The sequence below is a fragment of the Myotis brandtii genome, unplaced genomic scaffold (genome assembly GCF_000412655.1).
Source record: "Myotis brandtii unplaced genomic scaffold, ASM41265v1 scaffold4, whole genome shotgun sequence".
Taxonomy (NCBI): Eukaryota; Metazoa; Chordata; class Mammalia; order Chiroptera; family Vespertilionidae; genus Myotis; species Myotis brandtii.
In genome coordinates this window covers 151490-173975 of record NW_005365371.1, presented here as the reverse complement: position 1 = coordinate 173975, position 22486 = coordinate 151490, and the positions used below count along the sequence as shown (strand labels likewise).

The following is a 22486-nucleotide window of genomic DNA, read 5'->3' as shown; positions in this document are numbered from 1 at the left end:
ATTGATTTCAGATCCCAGAGTAAGGGTAGTACTTTATAGAACTTTCATTTCAACATATTAAAAACAAAAATGTTCTCATTCTAATTTTCTCCTCTAATTCTATTTCTATAGAGTTAAAATGAAAGGTTTATGGAAAGAAAATGAAGAGAAAGGAGAATGTGAGATGTCATTTTTGATAATGGTTTCCTCTAATCTATTTGGTGCTCAGAATAGAATTTGGTAAATGATGACTCACTCTAATTGGCTTGGAGATTTAATTAGAATAATTAGGTATGATTTTTGTCAAATGTGATAGGTCAATGCATTTCAGTATCAATGTAGTGATTTGCTACAAATAACTATCTTTTAGATTTTATTCTTATATTTTTTTAACTTATAAAAACCTCATAAAGTGATTTAGAAATTAGTGTCAATTTATTCTTTCATTATCCAAGAAACACTTTGCAAACTTTAAGATCTAGATCGCCTTAGCCGGTTTGGCTCAGTGAATAGACCACCAGCCTGCAGACCAAAGGGTTCCAGGTTCAATTCTGGTCAAGGGCACATACTTTGGTTGTAGGCTCCTCCTTGGCCTGGGCCCTGGTTGGGGTTCATGCAGGAGGCAACCAATCGATGTGTTTCTCTCACATCGATGTTTTTTTCTGTCTTTCCCTCTCTTTTCCACTCTCCCTAATAATCAATGGAAAAATCTCCTTGAGTGAGGATTAACAAACAAAAGATTTAGATATAATATTATCCTGTGTCAATTATGCTTAAGTGTTTAGATATTGAGGTGATTTACCCATCTTATTTATCTCCCCAAATATGTAATTAGATTCTTCCTTTCCTGGTAAAGTTGATTGCCTAATTTTGTTTCTGATTAAATAGGGTAATATTATTTGGGAAATGAATGAATATCATCTCTTTGGAAAGACCAAGAGTAGCTTTATAGGCAGTCACATACATGAGTGACACTGTCATTCTTTCCTTTTTTAGAATAAATGAAACTTTTCCCCTCTCCTGACTCATTCTAAAAATGTGTTGTCATAATGTGTTAAGATCATAGGCAGTTTGATGAAACTGGAAGTCTTTATGAACATTTTAATCAAAATAGAATAACCATTGAGATACATGCCAAAAAAACCCCAGAAGTCAATATATGCTAATCAGGACAGTACCTTTTCATGGAAATTTCTAGACATGCTCATACAAATGACTTTTTCAATTCTTTTCTATTCTCGATAACTATCAATTTGCCTCTATTACACTATCACCTTTCTTTGAGTTCCATTTGTAGATGTTGTTCTCTAATAATATGGAAAGAGGCAGCTCAATTACACTGGAAATACATCTCCAGTCTACAAAAACATTTCAGGATGGACCACTCTTGAGGTTTCTTCTAGCAGCACATTCTCCCTACTGTATGTCGATTTTCTTGTAGCCCCCTTCTCTGACCTTTGCCTATTTTACTTTTCCTTAAATTTTAATTTTTATTTAGGGAAGCTGATTATTTCTTTGGGCTTTTTGTTTGTTTCTGGCTACTCACATGTTTAACATAAAATGTTCTTACCTTGCCATAGCTATTCCAACAACACAGCCCCCAACTATGGACCAAAATCCAATCCAGCCAGCATCTACCTGTTAAGAAAATGGCAGACACATTAAACATAAGATTATCATGTTGCAATTTAGAAGGCTTGAAAAAAGTCCTCTTTAATCAATATTAATTGCTACATAACAACAAATCTAGGAAATGCCATTTAAGAAAATGAATCAAATGAAAGGATTTATGTGTGACTAAGTAATACAAATGTATCTCAGTAAATATGTCTTCCATTAACTTATCAGTGTCACACCATATAATTAATGTCACAACAAATTTTTAAAAATATATTCTACATGCCTAGCTTTATAATAGGAATTCTTAAGAAAACAGGAAAAGGACAAAAGATGGTCACTGATGGACAAAAGATGGTCACTGACAGAAAAAAAGTTTAAAAATAGCCAACATGCCCTAACTGGTTTGGCTCAGTGGATAGAGAATCGGCCTGCGGACTAAAGGGTCCCAGGTTTGATTCCAGTTAAGGGCATGTACCTTGGTTGCGGGCACATCCCCAGTCGGGGGTATGCAGGAGGCAGCTGATCGATGTTTCTCTCTCATCGACGTTTCTAATTCTCTATCCCTCTCCCTTTCTCTCTGTAAAAAAATCAATAACATATATTTTTAAAAAAATAGCCAACACAAAGGCAACTACTAGGAAATAATTAACTGTTAAAAACCTAGCAACAACTAAAAATGTATTAACAGAACACAAAAGGGGGAGACAATGTAGGTTTGAGGGTTGAGCACCTGGGGAGACTGGATAGAGCAAGAGAATTTGAGCTGAGTTTCAATTGCATAGCTCAGTCAGTTCTTGAGAAAACATTTCTGGCCCTGCCATCTACTAGCTCTGTGACCCTGGGAAAATTATATTACATCTTCTTACCTATAAAATAGACTAAATGAGATAATTTATGTATAGATCTTAGATCAGTGGTTGGCACAGAGGAAATGCTCAATGAAGGTTAGAGCTGTCATCATTACCTGATGATGCTTCTCCATCTACCTGATGTCTTAATCGCTTTCCTACCTTCATGGCCAAACTTATTCAGAGCAATCTACAAATGCTGCCTTTATTTGCTCATCATGCCTATATCTTTAACTCTTATTATGACTTGGCTTCTGTCTCAACTCACACTCTAAGTTTCAGCTTTCTCACTAGTAGGTGGGGATGATAAAGAATTTTTTTTTGAGAATTAAATAAGCTAATAAATGTAAAGTGCTTGGTACATGTTAGTTATTGTTACACTGAAATCCCTGTGTCCCTAACAATACAGATGCAGTCTGTCTCTTCTTTCCCCTTCCCACGTCCACACTTGCTTATCTTATTTCCCACTCTAGACTCCTGCAATACATCTGGAATGGTCTCCACAATCTATTCCTCCCATCCTGCCAGAACAATTATTCCGATCATTCCCCTTCGTTTCTCAGAAACAGTTCCTGGCTTTCCTTGTGGCTACTGGGAGAAGTCCAAATCTAACCGGCATTTGAGAGCTGCCCAAACTAACTTGTACCTTTTATTTTTTCTAGTCATATTTTTCATTACACCTGTGTCAGAAATGTTCAGCTGTCCACCAAAACATATTATCTTCTTCTGCCTGGGCATTTGGCTAGATTACATGTCCCAACCCCCATTCATTTCCATGTGACCACGTGACTATGTTCTCATTAATGGAAGTGGCCAGACTGAGGTGTGCCCTCTCTGGGCTAGAACCTGGAACACAGTTATATGCCTCCTCCATACTTTCTTTCCCTTCTTCCAGCTGGAATCCAGATGTGGTCACCCAGCTTCACCCATGACTATAAAGACAAGGTCTTAGGAGACAAAGAGCTGCAAAGTGGAAGCAACCCAGGTCTCTAAATAGGAGTGAGGAGAAGACCTGTCCAAACTGTAGACAACTGTCCTACATTACCAGGCAAGCTGTCCTAGATTGCTATGCGAATGACAAATGGATTTCTTCTTAAGTCTCAGAATTTTGGGATTCTGCTCCAAGTAATACAATACTTTTACACAAGTCCTTTGTTGTGCCAGTGTTTGGTGCCAAAACAAAGATAAACTCTCTCTGGAAAAAAGAGAACACCCTGAAGCTTAAATTATCTCTACATTTTTTTTTATACTATTGGTTTTTGGAACAAGAGAATTCTCTGTTCTGCAGAATTGCCCCTCTCATTGCATCCATCATCTAAGGCCCAGATAATGCTATCAGGCTCCCACTAACATTTCCATCTGTCCCCTAGGCGAGTGGGGTCCTGTACCAGGGCAAGAACCACCATGCTTCTGACCATACTGACCCTGGTCCTGTCAGGCTTCTGTGCCTTTTCTGCTTCCTTTGCTCATGATAATTGCTTTATTTAATCACATTCTACACAATAATTAAAATATTTTCTTTGTTTTGCTCTGTTGCTTTCATTTAATTTTAAATTTCGCTTTACTTAATACCTGGTGTGATTTATGGTCTCTATACCTCTCAGAGTTTGTACAGAGGCAGATACTTGGAAGGATTTATAAGATGAAGCATAAGATGTTGCAAAATCAGTCCTTGCCTGTTTGGCTCAATGTTTAGAATGTCAGCCCTGAAGGGTCGCAGGATCAATTCCTGGTCAAGGACACTCACCCTCCCTGCCTAGTTGGGGTGAGTGCAGGAGGCAACCAATCCATCTGTCTCTCTCACATCGAAGTTTCTCTCTGTCTCTAACCCTCCCTTCCACTCTCTCTACAACTCAATGGAAAAATATCCCCTAATGAAGATAAAAATGAAAAAGGATTTGCAGAATCAGAATCATTTAAATGAGTGCTACACTTTTCCTTCTTGAAAGTGAACATGCTTGAAATACCTGCCATCCAGAAAACAGGTTAGGAAATTAAGGCTTACTTCTTATGGTGAAGGTATACTAAGTAATCTGGATTAATATTCTGATGGAGAACTAGGAAATCTGGAAGGAAATCTATCTGATGGCATCAGAGAGCCAAGAAGGTAATACATAATTATGGAAACACTAGAAGCCCGGTGCATCCCTCTCACAATCTGGGACTGCTGGCTCCTAACCACACACCTGCCTGCCTGCCTGATCACCCCTAGCCACTCACCTGCCTGATTGCCCCTAACCACTTGCCTGCCTGCCTGATCATCCCTAACCACTTGCCTGCCTGCCTGATCACCCCTAACCACTCGCCTGCCTGCCTGATCGCCCCTAATCACTTGCCTGCCTGCCTGATTAGCCCTAACCACCTCTGCCTGCCTGATCACCCCTAACCACTTGCCTGCCTGCCTGATCACCCCTAACCACTCTGTCTTGGCCCCCGCCACTGTGGCTTCGTCTGGAAGGACGTCCGGAATGACGTCCAGAAGATCATTCGGCTATCCAGTCCAATTAGCATATTATGCTTTTATTATTATGTAGAATGGGAAGGAAACTCAGATACACCTGGTACTTGGTGACACTTTTCCCTTTGGGGTTGGGTGTCTGCTGATTTTAGAAAAAGTGGCTAAGGGGCTGAGAAGTTATCAACAGCCTCATTGACATAAGGGGGAAAAAATGAATTTGAGGCTTATTGTGGGGTGAGTGGCCTTGTGAAAAATCCCAGGCTTTAGTTGGGGGCTCTGAAGGACTATACTTAAGAGTACTGTGACCTGAAAACTATATTTTGAGGGACTGAAGCCCAGCTATAAATAATCCCTATTTCTGGAACTAGATTAAATGATCTCTAGACTCCTGTAAGAAAAATATAAGTTCTTTTTGTACAAAAATAACATCATCTTGGAGCTTAAATTATCTCTACAACTTTTCATAATGCTACTATGTCTAGCACTCAGTCAAAAATAGTAGAACATGTAAGGAGATTAGAAAACATCAATGAATACCACAAATATAAAAATACCCACAGGGGATCCAGAAAAGGGAATTATGAGATGCAGACTTTAAATAACTATTTTTAAAAGTTTAAAAAATAAAAGACAAGCTCAAGCATTTTACAGAAAATTGGAAACTACAAAAAAGTACCAAAACAAATTTTATAACTTAAAAATATAATTGAAATCGGTAACCCTTAGATAAGTTTAATAGCATATTAGACTGAAAACTAGAATTGGATTTGGAAGAAAGGCTAGATAAAATATCCAGTCTGAAGCAAAGGAATACAAAAGGATGAAAAACTCAGAATCGAGAGTAAGAGACTTAGGGAATACAATATGAAGGTATAACATATATAGTTAGAGTTCCTAAAGGTGAAATTAGAAAAAATTTAGCATAGCCCAGCCATCATGGCTCAGTGGTGAGAGAGAATCATTGATAGGCTGCCTCCTGCACTCCCCACCCTGGTGATGGAGCCCACAACCCAGGTATGTTCCCTAACTGGGAATCGAACTGTGGCCTCCTGGTAATTTTTGAAATTACCAATTACAACAACCTCAAAAAATATCAAATACCGGGGAATAAATCTAACAAATATACAGATGACATCTTTGCTGAAAATTATAAAGCATCATTCAGAGACATTACGGCCTAAGTAAATGAAGAGAAATACAATGATCATAGCTTGGAAGACTCAGTATTATAAATAAGTTAATTCTCAAGCTGATCTATTGATTCAAAAATATTTCATCAAAATCTGAATATAAAAGAGTATTATTCTACCAGATACCAAAACTTGTAATATGAGAATACTTCAGACAATTTGGTATTGGCACAAAGACAGACAAATAGACTAGAGGTTGACACACATAGACTAAAGATGACACAAAAACTGTAAACAAGAGGAAGGAATGGATGGCATCAAGGATAGAGGGGAAAAATGATTTAGAAACACATCCATGCACACGAGGGCACTTCATTATGACAAAGATGACACTAGAGACAACGGGAAAACATGATGTTTTCAAAGACTGATATTAGGTTAATGGATATTTATTTATATTGGGGGAAAATAAACTCCTAACTATAACAAGCACAAAATTCCATTCTAGGTTTAAATATGACAGGCATAATGATAAAGCCTCTAGAACAGCAATGTCCAATAGAACTTTCCATGATGATGAAAATGTAATATATCTGCACTGTTCAATATGGTAGCCACAAGTTACAAGTGGCTATTAAGCACTTGAAAAGTATCACTGAAGAAGTGAATTTTTAATTTTTATTTCATTTCAACTGATTTAAATTTAACAGGCACATGTTGCTAGTGGCTACTATACTTTCAGTTCTACGAGATTAACAAGGGGAATATGTTTATGAACTTGGAGCAAAGATTTCTCTCTCTCTTTTACGTTACAGTCTCTGTCTGCTAGATCCAACATCAGGACTATCTCCAAGTTGGTTTCTACTGACTACTTTTCTTTTTAAAATATGGGTCACATTTTCCTGTTTCTTTGTATGTCTAATGTTTTGGTGTGGTTTCTTTTTTTTTATTGTATAGTATATGTCATGGAAAATACAATATAAAGATTCCGAACTCTTTCAGTTCAGCTACTAAATGATCACTTTGCACTTGGGTAGGTTTGATTTTGTGCTTCATTATAGCAGAGAAGTAGAAACCAAGGTGAGAGGACTCAATTGCCTCCTCTGCAGATTTTCGTTGGGGCCTGGTTTTAGGCTTTGTTTCTGGGTTTAAGTAGGCTAGGTCATACTCTCTCTCGGGCAGAGTCCTACATTCTAAAGTTTGGCCTTCCTGGTGTCTCAGCAGAAGCCCAAGATGTTAATGAGGTCTCTCCACTCTGGCAGGGCCCGAACTCCGAGAGCCCAGTATTGCTCACCCTCTACTGTATTTGTTCTGCTTTCAACCCTGTAACAGTCTCTCTGTTAAACCTCTGGTAGCTTTGCCCTTTACATGTGCAGCACATTTCTCACTTGCTGAGGACCCCACACCACCAAAGAAATGGTTACTTTTAAATACATGAGATATCCTTATCCTGAAACTAGAGAGAAAGTGAGAAATTAGATGTAGGAATAGCCATATATTTGATGATGGGATCTTAATCTTCATAAAGCATAAAGCAAGAATATAAAGGATAGAGTCAACTAAACTAAGATTTTCCTTCTTTATTTTTCTGTTTAGTAGCATCATTAATAACACCCAAATAAATGTGAAATTCATGGCTTAACAAAATCCAGGAAGAAAATAAATATTGTTTATAATTATTTCACATGGACCTTGCTTTTGCAATAATGGTATGGACTATTGTTTTATCCAGGCCTTGAAGCTAAAACCAAGAACATGTAGACAACAGTTATCATTTAAATGAACTAAAAATACCTTCAAATATAAAGATAAAATGCTTACTTGGCTGACATGCACTGGTGTTAAAATTAAGTCCAGAACTCCAGACCAGCCAGCAAATACACCGAGCGGTATGGCATATGCTAAAGCAATCATCAAAAATCTCACATTGCTGTGAAAGAGAAGTGAAAAATATTATTGCAGATTCAAACTCTAGAATTTAAACTTACTCATGAAAACAGTCATTTGAAAATTAAAACATCAGAATCAGAAATAAAAAATAGTTGTCAATGTGTTAATAAAATCAAAGTTCTTTAAATTTTTTATTTTTATAAGAATAGTCTTTTTTGTTCATATTGTTTAAAATTTTCAATGTTTATTATATCGATGAATTACCAACATTATTTCATAGAATGACGTAGGTAGGTTCAGTTTAAAAAAAGCTCTATTTGAAAGGATAAATTACTGTTGCTTAGGTGGGTACTAGACTTATCAGGTGATCACTTTATAAGTTATATAAATGTCTAATCACTATGTTGTATGCCTGAAACTAATATAATAATATTATATGTCAACTGTAATTGAAAAATAAAAAATTCAAATGTTAAAAAAATTATACTTTCTCCTCGAACAAGTTAGAAAAAAAGATTAAAAACAAATATATAACTTGCTAGTTTTACCATTTTCAGAGAGTAGTTTTAATTTTTGTTTTATTATTATCATTTGTTTTATTAATTTTTAAATAATCATTTAATAGGCAATAAAATTAAAATGGCTCACAACTAACAGGTATAAAAATATGGGAAAAATATCTCCCTCTATTCCCTATTCCCCTCTTCCCACAATTATCAATGTTATCACTTTCTTTGGTAACTTCCCAGAAATATTACAAAACATACAAAATATATATTCCCCCCAATCTTTTTACATAAATGATAGCATAGTACAACCATTTGCTGAATTTTACTTTTTCAATTTAAGTCTTAAAGCTCTTCCATAGTCAATACATACAGAGCTTCCTCATTCTTTCTCATAGCTGCATAGTATTCCATTATGTTGGTATATCACAATTTATTTATCCAGCTCCATACTGTAATATAGACATATAATTTTACATTTTATATAATATGTAGTTTACTATTTTTATATATGTATACATAACATAATTTTATTCCTTTGCTCTTCCTGTTGGAAGAAGGAAGCATCATTCATGAAGTAGTCTTGTAAAACCAAAACCAAAGCAAAAGCAAAACCTTGAGTTAGAACATAGCTCTGACTACAATTTACAGGAAATACAAAGAACAGAGAAACATAGCAATTTACACCATAAGGAAGCAATCCTCAAAACCTAGACCCTGGAGACAAAAGAGTTGGCTCCTCAACAAATAAATTACAAGGGTAAGAGAGAGAGAGAGGAATGGAAACCTACAGATTGTAATGGATTTGAGCCAACTGCAATATGTGAACCTAATTTGGGTCCTGATTCAAACAAATTGTTAAAAAAATTTTATGACATTTATGACAATTGGAAATATAAACTATGATGTAATATTAGTAAACTATTTTTTTAAAGTTTTTAGGTGTGATAATGGTACTATATGTTAACGTGTCCCTATCTTTTTAACATATATTACACATATTGAAATATTTATGGATGAAATGACTTGTCATCTGGGATTTGCTTCATGATACAGAAAAGGGGGAAGTAGGTAGAGCTGAAATAATATTAGCTATAAATAGGCAACTGTTGATATTGGGTAATGGGGACATGGAAGTTGAACTATTCTACCTTTGGATATTTCTATAAATTCCCCAAATGAAGTTATTTTTTTTAAAAAAAACATCTTACCATGTTTAGTGAAAAGAGTAAAAAAGAATGAGATACACAGACAGATACACATTAAATGCATTTGAAAGGTGGCCTGGGCAAGGGAAGGGGAGAGGAATGAAAGTGGGAAATATAAATAAAAGAATGAACAAGTAAATAAATGAGTAAATGTGTTCATCTGTCCTGAAGTAAAGAACATGTTCAACTCAAATCTCCACCCTTGAAGTTTGAAAGGCAAAAACAACCACCACCGTCATCAAACATTAAACCAGTGGTTCTCAACCTGTGGGTCGCGACCCCTTTGGTGGTCGACCGACCCTTTCACAGGGGTCGCCTAAAACCATCCTGCATATCAGATATTTACATTACGATTCATAACAGTAGCAACATTACAGTTATGAAGTAGCAACAAAAATAATTTTATGGTTGGGTCACAACATGAGGAACTGTATTTAAAGGGCCAGAAGGTTGAGAACCACTGCATTAAACCAACACATAAAGGGAGAGAAGTGTTTACATTAGGTTACACAGTTTAAATGCATATTAAGAGATGGGAATGGTATGAATAGTACAAAAAAAATTGTGGTGGAAACCTTAGCACATAACCATTGCTTCCCCTCACCACCTACCCCAGATAATGCAATTAGTCTAGAAAAAAAACACCACAATTATTCCAATGAATCCAGGAAATAATAAAGTAACCAGGGTTTCTTTGAAAGACCAGAGAAAATTTAAATTACATTGGTAGGCTAGGGGAATACAGCATGGCAGGCCCAAAGAACTCCCCTGGGGAAGCTCTGTATGTACTGACTATGGCGAGCCAAAAGTAGAAGCAAGCAATTCTGCAGAGTAAACAGTCGAATATGGGAGAGACAAAGGAATGTTAAGCATTAATGAAAATGATTTTTTTTAAATAAAGAAAAAAGATCTTACATTTCATGGTTTACACAGAAAATAAAGATCTTGATTCTGGGGCAATTAGAAGCAAACAGAGGGTAGTCAGAGTGATAATTTTAAGTTGTTTTCCCTTCTCAGAACAATCTTTTATGTAACTTCTTTCATTAAAATCAATCCTTCAATGACCCCTCATTTCCCACAGAATAGTCCAAAATTACTAATATGGCATAATATGACCCTAATCTACCTCTCTAGCCTTATCTATTGCTATCTGATCTTAGGCTTGGCATAAAGAAAAACTTAAATAGCATTTTACTTCCAAAAAGCCTATCATTTTAATTGTCATCTTATAAATGTGTCCACTGACAATAATTCAATTTAACTAATATTTTTTGTTGCCTATTATGTGGAAGGCAATGTATGAGGTGCTGTAGAGACGGGTTTTCAAACACCTTTTACAGTGCTCCAGAGTAAGAAACATATCTTTACTTTGTGACCTACCCATATATATGTACATATAGACTGAAACTCTCACAAAAGATATGTATCATTACTATAAATGATTCAATAATATTATTCTATTTTATTCTACTTTTTTTTTAAAAGATGGTCAACCTTCTTTCATTAGTTGGCTGTGAACCAAACTTGAAAAATAATGTTACATAGCTATGCTAACATGGTAGTCACAAGGCAGATGTGGCTATTAAACACTTGAAATGTGGCTAGTGCAACTTTAGAACTAATTTTAAATGCAACTTTTTTTTTGGTAGAACTATAATTCACTTTAACTGCTGCACTGGGTAAGATACTGTAGTGTGCATGTTGTAGTATGTGTTGCTTCTAGTATTATAACCTGTCACTGATCTTCTTGGTGTCAGTGAACTAACTCAATTCTAAATATTTTTTACATAATAACATTGTAATTTGCTTATCTAAATGTTTTATAGAGAAAAATATGAGACTATTTCATAATGCAAATTTCATAATGAATAGCAATTGCAACTTGCTGCAGCAGAGCAAAATGATGCCTGCTGTGTAAAACAAATTTTAAGATAATTAAGTGGATAATATTAAGAGACATGTTCAACAAATACACAATGAATTTTATAAGAAGTTTCCACGAAAGTGAAGTGAAAGATCTTCAATTAAGGCCCAAACAATTGTCTGTAGAATATAAGACCTTTAAAATAATATCACAGATGTAATGATTCCAAGCTTGAAAAATTGCAGGTACGTATTTTCAACTTTAGATAAAATAGTGCAATATGGGAGACACTGCTCAATTGTTAATATAACAAAATTTAAATGCAGACCAAGTATTTCTAATGAAAATCTAGCATCTGAATTGAGATATGCTGTAAGTAAAATATACACCAAATTCCAAAGATTTTGTATGAATAAAAGAGTATAAAATACTTCATTAAGATTTTTTAATATGGATTACATGTTAAAATAATATTTTAGATATACTGGCTTAAGCAAAATATGCTACTAAAATTAATTTTTACCTATTTATTTTAATCTTTTTAAATGCAACTACTAGAAAATTTTAAATTACCTATTATGTGGCTCATATTATAATCCTGCTAGAGGCCCAGTGCACGAAATTCGTGAGGGTAGGGTCCGTAGGCCTGGCTGGCGATCAGGGCCTGCCGGGGCCTTCCTTCCCCTGGCTGCTGGCTGCCGGCCAGGGCCTTCCTTTGTTCCATGTTGCCCCCTGGTGGTCAGCACACATCATAGCGAGCGGTAGAACTCCTGGCCAGTCGAACTCCCGAGGGGACAATTTGCATATTAGCCTTTTATTATACAGAATTAGGTAATATTACTGTGGACAAAAAGACATAGTTTTTGACCATAGGGTCTTACCATCTGGTGGGAGAGGAGGACTAGAAAAGAAAGAACCAACCAGAGAGAGTCGCTAATGAATCACTAAAAACTTATTATAACAAACTGGGGGAAAAATTCAAAAGATAAGTTCTAATGGTCCAACTGCAAATCATAATCACCAGTGATGGTCTATATATCCAAAGAATCGAGTTCAGTACTATAGCATTTGAGCCTTCAAGGGCAGAATTTAATCTAATTACAGTTAAATTATACCAATAAAATAAAATGTTAAATTTCTCAAAGTATGATCCTACTGGAGGCATATAAATAAGCACTATTTATTTTATTCACTTTTTATTTTAATGTGTATGGAGAAATAAAAAATGGCCCGACTAGTGTGGCTCAGTGGTTGAGTGTCAACCTATGAACCAGGAGGTCACGGTTCGATTCCCGGACAGGGCACATGCCAGGTTGCTGTTTCTATCTCTCTCTCCTTCTCCCTTCCTCTCTGAAATCAATAAAAATATATTTTTTTAAAAATAAATACAAAATGAATAAAAAGAATTTACATAATAGGAAAACTATAATAAACACATAAAATCCATGATTTCAAAGATACTATTATGTGATATGGCTCCTTATAAAAGAAATCACTTAAATTAAAGATTTAATTTTTAAAATGTTAAATAAATAACAATAGAGATAGAGAAGGGAAAAATTATGGAGGTTTTTGTTTTGGGCAACTTTTTAAGATAGATTTCTCATAGGAAGTCCCATTAAAGTATTTAATCCATTTTTTATCAATTATTTACAACCTGATTAATAGATTGCTGAAAAATTACTATTTTAAATTATCTTAAATAAATGTGAAATTCTTTTTAAAGGTGCTAGTCAAAACCACTCAGTAATTCTAAGTACATTTACCTTAATAATCTACAAAAGCTCCGCCGATAACTCAGTCGCTGGCTAGCTGCAGCAACACTGGGAGGAAGGGGAGGCCGGGGTGGGAAATAAGCGAGTGTTGCAGAAAATATTAAGCAGACCACTCCAAATTCTGAAAAAAATAAAATGTTAACCAGATGACACAAACAGTTCAACATTTCAATTATTACTTATCTAACAAATATTTATTGAGCATCAACTAAGCACTAGGCATATGAAAATAGGCGAAATATAGTACCTAACCAAAATAGCTGTCTTGTGAGAAATATAATATGTCAAGATAAACATTTCAGCAGGTCATAGGTAAGAAGTCCTTCTGTAAGCAATGAAGTATGGTGGTACTATGGTGCACTATACAGACAAAAATATTGAGGCAGTAAGCAAAGATTGCTCTATGGAGAAAAGGGAGGGAGGCTGGGTGGAGGGGGGCAAAGAGGGAGGAAGGGGGAACATCTGTAATAGTGTCAACAACAACAGCAAACATTTTCCTCATCCCCCCCAAAATACCACCTTTCCCATTAGCAGTGATTCCACTCCCCACCCTCATCCTCCCCAGCTTGTGGAAACTGCTAATCTATTTTCTATCCCAGTGGCTTTGCCTTTTCTGAATATTTCATATAAAAATATAGATACAATGAAAAAGAAACCCACAGTATTGAACTGTAAGAGATTTTGAAGCAGGTCTGGGATGGTTGTCTAATATGCATGGTCCTCATAAATAAAAAATATGAGAAAATATGTAAGAAGAGATCAGGAGGTTTGTTTGATCAATGATATGATATTCTGATGTAGGACAGACTCAATTTACAGGCTATATGGGAAATTTGAACAGAACAGGAAAGCATACAAAATAAGAAACCAAGAGACAGAAAGTAAAATTTATAAACACAAGACTAGCTACTGCAGAATATTAAACAATCAGAATTAAAATGAATATTGCAACAATCTTAGTTTGGCATTATCACAGGAGGGAAGGTTCCTAGCTATCCCAATTATTCCCTCCAGAGATCTGTTTCCTAGAAGTCCCACCTTTTGTTAGCTGTGCTTAATTTAGTAGAAATGTCTGGAAGCCATAAAGTATATACTTGTCTATGCTATTAATTAACTTGGAATTTGAATGAATCACTTACTCTTTCTGGGCCAATAAAGTGTTTGGGTTAAGTGATTTCCAGGGACCTTTCAGTAGGATAATTCTAATTCTAGGGCTATATTCTTAGCAAAAATTACAACATTCTTATGACACTTAGCCACAAATAATATCTTTATTCTTTGTCAATCTGAGAAGCAACTAAATTAATGAACAATTAATGAATTGTTTCAATTTACAGTTTGTATTTATTAGTAACAATGAATGAGCATCTATAATAATAAAAGCATAATATGCTGATTAGACCAGGATCAAGGATCCAGGCCGCTGCGGCACCATGGCTGCGAGGGAGGGAACTAGGCAGCCACCATGGCTGTGAAGGCCTACTCTTGCACGAATTTCGTGCATCGGACCTCTAGTCTTCTATATGCTTATTGGCCACTTGTATTTCTTCTACTGTGGTTGCCTTGTTCATATTCTTTGCCCATCTTTCTACAGGCATTTTTGTAAACAGCTTGAGATATAATTCACATAATATACAATTATAAACATGACTAGCTACTGCAGAATATTAAACAATCAGAATTAAAATGAATATTGCAACAATCTTAGTTTGGCATTATCACAGGAGGGAAGGTTCCTAGCTATCCCGATTATTCCCTCCAGAGATCTGCACTTTTAAAGTGCACAATTAAATAGTTTTTAGTATATTCACAATTGTGCAACCATTACCTTAATCAATTTTAGAACTTTTTCATCATCCCAAAAAAGAAACTCTGTATTCATTACCTGCACAAATATCCCAGGCCGAGGTTACCATTAATCTACTTTCATTATCTATGGATGAGTATTATGGACATTTCTTATAAACAAAATCATATAATTTGGGGGGTTTTGTGACTGGCTTCTTTCACTGGCATGTTTTCAGGGTTCATCCACGTTGGAGCATATATCAATACTTTATTCTTTTTTTGCCAAGTAATATTCCACTGAGTAGATATACCACATTCTTAATCCACGTAATTGACAGACATTTTGGACTGTTTCTACATTTAGGTCATTATGAATAATACTACTATGAACATTCATGTACAATTTCTTACAAAGATGTGTTTTCATCTCACTTGGGTATATACCTAGAAATGAAATTGCTGGGTCATATGGCAATTTCTGTTTAACATTTTGAGGAATTGCCAAAATGTTTCCAAAGTGGCATTTTATATTTCTACTAGCAATGTATAAGGGTTCCAATGTATAATTTCCCCACTTTCTCACCAACACTTATTTTCAATTTGATTGATTAAAGCCACCCTATTGGGTGTGACATTTATCTCATTATCGCTTTCATTTGCATTTTCCTAATGACTAATGACAGTGAGCATTTTTTTCAGGTGCTTGTTGGCCATTTATATATTTTCTTTAGAGAAATGTCTATTCAGTCCTTTGCCCGTTTTTTAATTGGGTTGTTTATCTTTCTGTTGTTGAATTGTAAGTTTTAAAAAATATATTCTGGTTAAAAGTTCCTTATCAGATATGTAATTTGCAACTATTTTCTTCCATTCTATGGATTGTCTTCTCAGTTTGTAGATGGTATCCTTTGAAGCACAAAAGTTTTAACTTCTATGAAATCCAATTTACATATTTTTTTCTTCTGTCATTTGTGCTTTTGGTGTCCTTTATAAAAAGGCTTTGCCTAACCCAAGGACATGAAGATTTACTCCTATCTCGTCTTATATAAGTTAATTGTTTTTAGCTCTCACATTTAAGTCCAGGATCCATTTTGAGTTCATTTGTGTATGGTGTAAGGAAGGGGATCAAATGGATTCTTTTGCATGTGGATATCCAGTTATTCCAGTACTGTTCATTGAAAAGACTTTTCTTTCCCCCATTGAATTGTTTTGGCACCCTTGTGAAAAGTCAATTGCACATAAATTATGCAGTAGTTTATTTTTTGGAATCTCACTTCTGTTCCATTGACTTATATGTTTATCCTTATGCCAGTACAATCCTATTTTGATTGGCATAGCTTTGTAGTAACTTGAAATTGGGAAGTGTTAGTTCTCCAACTTTGTTCTTTTTCAAGATTGTTTTGGCTATTCTAGGTCCCTTGAATTTCCATATAAACTTTAGAATCAGCTTGTCAGTTTCTGCAACAAAGGCAGCCAAATATTATTTGGGCTTGCACTGAATTTATAAATAAATTTGGGGATATTAGCATCTTCACAACCCTAAATTTTCACATGGGTTCTCGTTCCATTTCTTTAGGTCTTCTTTAACTTTTTCCAACAGTGTTCTGTAGTCTTTCAGAGTGCAAGTTTTACCTTATTTTGTTGAACTTATTCATAAATATTTTCTTCTTATTGTAAATTGCATTGTTTTCCTAATTTCATGTTTGGATTATTCATTGATAATGTACAGAAATACAATTGATCTTTATATATATTAATCTTGCATCCTAAAACTTTTTTTTAGCATAAACTTGTTCATTCTTAATGAACTTGTTTTTTAGAGCTAATATGTTTTTAATGGATTACAGAGGATTTTCTACATTCAAGATCATTTTCAAAAGAGATAGCTTTGTTTTTTCCTTTCTGATCTAAAATGCCTTTTATTTCATTTTCTCAGTGATCCTGGTTAGAACTTCCAACACAATGTTAAGTAGACATAGCAAGAGTGGACATACTTACCTTGTTCCTGATCTCCGGGTAAATGCATTCAGTCTTTGACGAATATCTGTGGATTTTTCATGTGTGTGCTTTATAGACAGTGCAAAAATAGACATCCTTGTCTTATTCCTGATCTCAGGGGGAATGCATTCAGTCTTTGACCAATAACTATGATTTTATTTGGGGGTTTTTCATACATGCCCTTTATTAGATTGAGAGAGCTCCTGTATCTATTTCTGATTTGTTGAGTGTTTTTATCTTGAAAGGGTGTTGGATCTGTCAATGCTTTTTTCCCCCTCTCATCTTTTAAGATGATCACATGGTTTTGCTCCTTTATTCTACTGATATGGCATATTACACTAGTTGAGTTTTGAATGTTCAAACAACCTTGCATTCCAGAAATAAATCCTATTTGGTCATGGTATATAATCCTTTGTGTATGTTGCTGGATTTCGTTTGCTAGTATTTTTTTCAGGACTATGGCTCTATATACCTAAGAGATATTGGTCTATTAGTCTATATTTCACTTATGATGTAGTTGTCTGGAATAATTCAGTGTAAGAGTCATTTATGTTTTAAGGTAGCAATTCTAGCAAATGTTTTTAATGGAATGAAGGTTTTGGGATAATGTTTCAGGAAGGCAGATTGGAAAATATAAAAGCAATGAAGAAATAACTGGGAAGCTTTGAGTAGGTTATCTGCTATACCCAAAAGTGCCTAAAATCAAATCATTTGAAGATATAATCATTGCTTACGTTTTCAATAAAAAGAATGATATAACTGAAATAAAGTTTAAAATTTGTTTCACCTGCTTTGTGTTTTATTTATTTACTTATTTAATTTTACAATTCAAATTTTTTTCTTTAATAGGAGTAAGGTGGGTTAAATGCTTTATATGCTGCCACTATTTCTGTTTTCACTTTTATACCCTTCAAACCAGATTCTGAAATGTAAATCTCACCATGTAATTCTCTAGCATAAAATTCTTCAGAGTATGGCCACTGCTGAAAACATGGTGAATTTCAAACCCTTTAGTCCTGTTTACAAGGCTTACAGGGCCTGGCTTATCTCTCTAGCTTCATCTACTCTCACCACACCTAAGCCACTCTGGGCTTTAAGTTGCTTGAATGTAGCACTCTCTCTCCCCTTCTCTCTCTGGTTCTCTCTCTCTGGTATATTCTTCCTCCTGCCCATTGTACTCGGCTAACTCTCTGCCTTCTCTCAGGTTCCAACTTAGATGCTATATCTCTGGGAAGCTCTACTCGACCTCCAAAATCTGGTTAGGTGTTCCACTTCTCAGCTCTTCGAACAAGTGTAGGCCTTTGGTTATAGTACTTACTACCCTCTTTAACAACTGTTTGCTTTCCTGCTTGTATTCTTTGGGACACTATAAGTTCTATGAGAAGAGGAACCATGTTTACCTCAGTGCCTAGCACAGTGACAGATATATAGGAATTCAAAATATAGCTGTCAAATTAATAAGTGAATAAATTAATTCAAAGTTTATTATAATCTGGTCCCTTACCTTTCCAGTCTCATTTTCTGCCACTTGCTATCGACACCTAAACACAAATACTGAATCTACTGTAGACATACCAAGTTACGTGCAGTTCCCGCCTCCGAGGCAGCACTCCTAAGCAAGCAGGCAGACATCCCCCGAGGGGTCCTGGACTGTGAGAGGGTGCAGGCCGGGCTGAGGGACCCTCCCCCCCGGCGCACGAATGTCGTGCACCAGGCCTCTAGTATTATAAAACAACGAAAGCACATATATGCATATGTATATATTAGCCCTCTTAAGTATTTCGTAAGTGATCTGTTACACAAAAGCAGAGTGAAGATGACTAGGATAAAAGACAAAGTATAACAGGAAGGAAATAAACTTCAAAATACCTGCATATAATACAGTCTCTATACGGTCTTTAATGTGGGCCCTGCTATTCTCGGATGCAAGAAGAGGCGACGTGCCATTGGGAGCTGGAACAAAAAGTGGTCCAACTAAAAATGCACATGCTCCACCGAGATAACTGAGCATGGACGCGATAGCTGTGGCAGTGGCTCGTTCATCTGCAGAAAACCACGTTGTGGACAGGAATGGAGCTGCATTCATTACGGTTGGGCCTGCTAATCCATTTAAAAGCTGTCCTCCATGGATTAGTCTGGAATTAAACAAATTAAAAGGCTGTGAGGTAGGTAAAGCAGGCATTTTCTAGACAAGACAGTAGCCAAACAGCAGTTAACTAGGGCAATAAGAATACATATCTGTAAATAATATCCCACACCTGAAGGGTAAAGAATATTGACTCTCTCTGAGGAAGGTTAAATACAGTAATAGTTATCCCTTATTCATTTCACAAACATTTACTGAAGCCTATGATTTGTGCAACACACCAAACTAAAGACTTCCAAACAATCTTGTTTCATTTGTTATAACACTATGTGGGAGCTATTATTATCCCCATTTATTGAGATGTGACAGCTTCACGTAGAAAGAATAAGAAACTTGCCCACGTGCTAACAGGCAAAGCTGAGATTTAAGTCTGACTCCAAAACTCATAAAGAGACCTAGCAAGTGCTACCAGCCCTACAAATGATAGTTATTTAATGAGCTCCACATTTCATGCCTACTCTGTACTAAGCGACAGAATTATAAAAACAGAAAAAGTTATCACAGTACCTTCTAACAGAAGAGGAATTAGTGGAGGAATCAGATGACGTGATGTGCAACTAACTAGCTGAATGGCACTGGGTAATGTACCTTTGTGGGATTCCCTTTCTTCTCCCGAAAAATGAGGGGTTAAGTTGCATAAGCAGGTACTAAGCACCTGTTAGGTTAGGGGACTGTAATCACAGGATCACTAGGTCCCTTCTGGTTCTAGTTCTCTGACTCACATGACTTGTAAAGGTTGGTGAAGAATAGTTTCTTGCTTCCATTCCACTTGTTCTCTTGCCCACCTTTTCTCAGCATTCTAGTCAGTGCTTCATCCTGTTCTTTGCTGAGCAAACCCTTTCCCAACATTTCTTTATCCACCCCAACATTCACATTCACATTCATGAATAGCCTTGAAGAAGAAAAGAAGCCTGAAGTCCAAAAAGGAGATGAGTCCACTTTTTCTGTCTTAAAGGTAAAGGGAAGGGCAGGGACAGTATATGTGACATATACATGATAATAACTACTTTTTTTTTTTTTGCTTGTTTTGCTTTTTAATCACCATATGGGCGTCAAATCCTCTTTATAAAGAATTACCACCTTAAGTTACTTACTTAAAGGTTTCTGAATGCAGAAAGAATAAACAAGTATATGAAAGAGAGGTAGGGCCTTAATGTAGAAGCATAAGTGAGTGGGAGGTAAAATATGTGAATTAGGTCTGCTCACATCTTTGTAAATGTTGGAAAAAGTATTTGAAGGCAAAATGGTTTCACATGTCATTATTAAATTAAAGCAACTAAAGACATCTTAAAATCTTCTTGTGTAAGGGGAACTATTTTCTAGATGACAAAAACAATTTAGTGTTTATAAATTGAATGCCTCCTCCAAAAGTCAGTGGATCCCAAGCTGCCACACAGCAATTTCATCATAAAAGTATTCTTGAAACAATGTCACTAAGTGGTTTTAATCATGACTCCCTTAATCATGACTCGTGATGGCGCAACAATCAGACAGCACAGGATGGCTCATACAGGTAACTGCTTTGATATTTAATACTTTTAATAAGGTGTTCCTGAAAGACTCGTCTCATCTGGAAAGGGGAGGGGTGGAAGAAGTACATTTTATTAGTCCTAAAAATGTTAAGAATAAAAGGAGAATAAGGAAGAAACAACCCATTAAAAAGACAAAACAAACAAAAAAATGACAAAACAGTATGAATCCTCAAAGTTAAGGTTAAAACTAAAGTTATTGCCATGGCTTAACATTTTGGCACTCTTCTGCCAAATCATGAATTGACTATTTTCCAAATAGCAAACCTAAGAGTGAGAACATGTGAGCTTGCGATAATGTAAGGATCATCCAAATCCAGTTTACTCAATTCTCATGTCAGAGTATTCCTCACTATAGTGTGGTACACGTGCTCAAGTAGAAACCAAAGCAGGTATGATACTAGGGGGATTCAGTCTCTAAGGTCACTGAACTTGGTGGGGGGGGGGGGGGGGGTGTGAACCTAGAACATATGTGTATTATCACACTGAAAAGTCATCTCGAATTAAAACATGCTGATTTGGTACTTTAAAATTACTCAAATTTAAATAATTATGTGTGTTTTGTATTAAAAGTCATCATACACAGACACACCCCTCACAAATGAGCTCAGTAGAATTGGGACCTCATTAGAACAGGATCTTGGGGTTACTCTCTGAATTCATGGGAAACCTGGCAAGGAAACCCAATTCCATCCTTACCAGCATCTTTAAGTTTTCCTGCTCCTTCTCACACTGGTATCCCAGAGCCCCTCAGGGCTTGGTAGTTACTAATATAACTGGTTATAAGCACTGTTGTCCTGGTAACCATGATATAACACTAACTTGTATTATCAAGAATTTTATGTTTGCCTGACACTATTTTCTGCTACCTACCATTAACTAACTCTGTTTTATAAATTGTTTGTAAAAATATATTTAAAAATAAAATTCAGTTTTATATATAAAATCTAGTTTCCCATAAAATAGTAATGCAAAATTAGAGGCATGTTTTCTGGAAAAATGCTGGCCATAAGACATAATAAAATCTATAAACTTTACAATGACAATGAAGAAGATGAATAATTTTAAATTATTCATTATAAGCTGTGTTGTTAACTCATTCAACAAACATACTGAGTATTCACTGCATATTGGGGTAGGTATTGTGATAGGCTATGTATACTGGAACATAAAGTTGAAAAGGTAAAGCCCCTGCCCTTAAGAATCGCTAAAAGTAGTTGAAGCCCTGTACCAGGAATATAAAGGAAAGTAAGGCAATGATTAGTCCTACCCCTAATGCTGCGGGCCTCTGATGAGAGTACCAGTGGAGGTCCCTGTGTGTCCTCCTCCCCCTCTGACGTCTGGCTCTGATCTACAGCACCAGGGGCCTCACAGCTATGCACATGACCAGCTCCATCCAAGAGCCATCTATCCCCTTCAAAACAGCTGTCCCTTGGGCAAAGGGAGCATGCACGAGTCATGCAGTCTACTCTTGGAAGAACAGACCTGGGAAGGGGGCCTGTTGCAGGGATTTCTGGGGTCTGTGTAGCTAGATAGCGGTGGGCAGGGGTGAGGGGACACACACACATTTCACATTTCCTTGGCCCTACAGACTCCTCAGCTCATAGGAAATGGCAAAACAAAAGGAAAACCAGAGTGGGACACTTTCAAGCGTGGAGTCTAGGACAAGGACCCTTTGGCAATGTTGGCAACAAGAGTGGGGCTACAGAGGAGAGGATGGTTTGGAGAACTGGTCCTAGCCACACAATAT

The 22486-nt window shown here is 36.0% G+C and overlaps 1 protein-coding gene across 1 annotated transcript in view; it reads right to left on the bottom strand.

Moving 5' to 3' along the window:
• The window catches only part of DIRC2 (disrupted in renal carcinoma 2), a gene marked incomplete at its 5' end in the record, with an annotated part of 68345 nt that overhangs the window by 25521 nt on the left and 20338 nt on the right, over positions 1-22486 (bottom strand). Inside the window, 4 exons of the mRNA XM_005873212.2 lie at positions 1550-1617; positions 7857-7965; positions 13270-13399; positions 18931-19196. Of these exons, the coding sequence (XP_005873274.1) occupies positions 1550-1617; positions 7857-7965; positions 13270-13399; positions 18931-19196 (573 nt within the window). The remainder of the gene's footprint in view (positions 1-1549; positions 1618-7856; positions 7966-13269; positions 13400-18930; positions 19197-22486) is intronic.